General features: G+C 36.4%; 1 protein-coding gene across 1 annotated transcript in view; it reads left to right on the top strand.

The window, feature by feature from the left end:
• galt (galactose-1-phosphate uridylyltransferase) overlaps positions 1-2,090 on the top strand; it is a 130,285-nt gene extending 128,195 nt beyond the window's left edge. Inside the window, exon 12 of the mRNA XM_016550736.1 lies at positions 1,715-2,090. Within this exon, the coding sequence (XP_016406222.1) occupies positions 1,715-1,795 (81 nt within the window). The 3' untranslated portion in view covers positions 1,796-2,090. The remainder of the gene's footprint in view (positions 1-1,714) is intronic.
• Positions 2,091-2,447: the final 357 nt, after the last annotated feature.

Below are 2,447 nucleotides of genomic sequence, written 5' to 3'. Positions count from 1 at the left end.
AATAATGTACAGTATTTGAAAAATTATGTGTTTTTTGAACATTAAAGCATGTCAACATATTCTGTTACACCAAATACACAAAATAATGATCTTTAAAAAAGCATCATATGACCCCTTTAATAGTTTTAGTTAACAATGACAACATTTTTATCATATGTACTACCATTATGGCAATTTATTTTCTCTTCCTCTGTATGCGGGGTCAGTCATCTACTTTTGTGTTTAATGAAAGAAAACACGTCATATGAGTTTGGAGCGGTAATTTAATGATGGCAGTATTCTATTTTTTTGGTTCAGTCATATAGTCTCATTAGGACAGATTTCACCACTGCTGTCAAAACCCACTCATGTATGCCACCACTCACTATATGGCCATAATTCCAACTGGTTCCTAGCATGCACAAGCACATATTCATATACCGGTTATTGCCGAGCATTACTGACTCTTAGCAGGGACGCTAAGGGTAATGCAATGGGCGCTTTTTTATCTCCGGCGCTCAAACGTCATGACTGAACGGTTTTCGTTTGGAATATCGTGCTGAACTTCTGGGGTGATTTAATGTGCTGTAACATTTATTATGGCTTTATGTATGCGGCACTCCCATGGCGAGCCCAGCTGCCAGTGTTTATGAGACTGACCTCTCACTCAACGGCGGCAGCAGCCTCCATCAGCCCGTGCCGCAGCGGCGGTTGTGGAGGAATTAAAGAGTGTTGTGGCTGAGAGATTGGATCAGGAAGTGACACAGCCGCTAGGACATTTAATCACACCCCTGCAGGGACTTATCTCAGGAGAGAGTGGGCGACTGGTGGCTCCTCTGCTGTGAGCGCTAGACATGAATGCAGAGTCTGCCGTCGCTGGAGGGTCTGGGTCACACTGTGTGTTTTTCAGAATGTGCTTTCACAGCATTCTGCCTTTTTGCTACAGCTTTATTTTTCAAATTTATGTCTCTATCCCAGCAAAGTGTGTGGATGTTTATTTGGTCCAAGCGCTTCTGGAGAACTGTGTAAGGAAGACTGGAGCTAGTTGTCACACTTTTTACTCCAGGAAATATTTCTCAGCACAGGTTTATTATACAAAGTCTTCGAAGTTTCTGTGTAGGCACATACTGTATCTGAAGATCTACAAAAAGCTGTCACCATTATGCAACCGTTATTGCCTACAGCTCATTAAACATGTTGACATTGTTTTTGGGCCATTTTGTCACAATGGAATCTACATATTATAGATTTTAGTAAATGTTATTTACAAAAAAAAAAGTTTATATTTAATGCATTTTAGGATCATTCAATGAATTCAGAAAGTGTTTTTTTTTTATTACTTTCTTTTCATTTTATATTTGAAACTGCATTACTGTTTAGGATTGGAATCAGTAAGATTGATTGATTGATTGATTGACAAAAATATTACTTTTATTCAGTAGGAATGTATTAAATTGATCAAAAGTGACATTAAAGACATTTATATTGTAACAAAGACAATTATATTTCAAATAAATTTTGTTATTTTGACATTTCTATTCATCAAAGAATAGATAGATTGTACATTGTAATGATATTTCACAATATTGCTATTTTGGCTTTATTTTTGATAAACTAAATGGAGCCTTGGTTAGCAGAAGAGACATGCTGTAATGTATGTGTTAATTGTTCATTCATTCAGAATCTTCTCTGTTTCTTTTCTGTCTTTTTCTCCCCCTGTTACTCATTTTCGCAGGCTGCAGAGCAGTTAAGGAAGCTCGGAGAGGAACATTACAAGATGAAAAAAACTGAAGGTGATGGAGGGATGGAGAACTAAAAGAGTGTGACCTGTTGGCCACCTTCTGTGTCCAACTGTCAGATAATGAGAACATAAAACTGTGAGAAACAGATGGAGCTGTAAGATGACTCATCTGCTTTAGTGCAAAGAGTTTAAAATTTGAACTAACTTCCTTTTGAAACACTTTTTGGTCTTTTCATTCAAGTTAGAATTTAAAATTAGCTCCCAAGTTTTTGTTCAGGGCCCTAAAGGCCAAATCATGTGAGCTGGTAATTGCTTAGTTGAGAGCCAAAATGATTTTTCAGAAAAGTTTGAAATGATAAGTTGTAATCTTGTGTGCTTTAAAAAAATGTTTAATAAAGTTCTTCCTTTTTGGCAAAATGAATTTGGCAAAGGAAACATTGAAAACAAGCTTCCATAAAATTAAAAAGTTTTTTTTTTTAATGTCCTTGGAAACTGCTGGAAAAGATTTCAACAAGTGAAAAAAAATTGTTGAATTGAAGACACTCTGGTGATGCTCTATCAACCATACAGAATTCATAAACAACCAAACATACTCTAGAAATTGCATAGTCACACCCAAACTCTCTAATAACTACCATGTAACTACTCAAAACACCAGAAACCATGTGTCAACATATTAGCAACTACTCAGAACATCTGGGATATCCCAGAAACACTCTCGAAACAA

This window comes from Sinocyclocheilus rhinocerous, unplaced genomic scaffold, assembly GCF_001515625.1.
Source record: "Sinocyclocheilus rhinocerous isolate Xijiao unplaced genomic scaffold, SAMN03320098_v1.1 scaffold103, whole genome shotgun sequence".
Taxonomy (NCBI): domain Eukaryota; kingdom Metazoa; phylum Chordata; class Actinopteri; order Cypriniformes; family Cyprinidae; genus Sinocyclocheilus; species Sinocyclocheilus rhinocerous.
The sequence above is the reverse complement of the archived record's forward strand: the minus strand, read 5'-3'. Positions and strand labels throughout refer to the sequence as shown.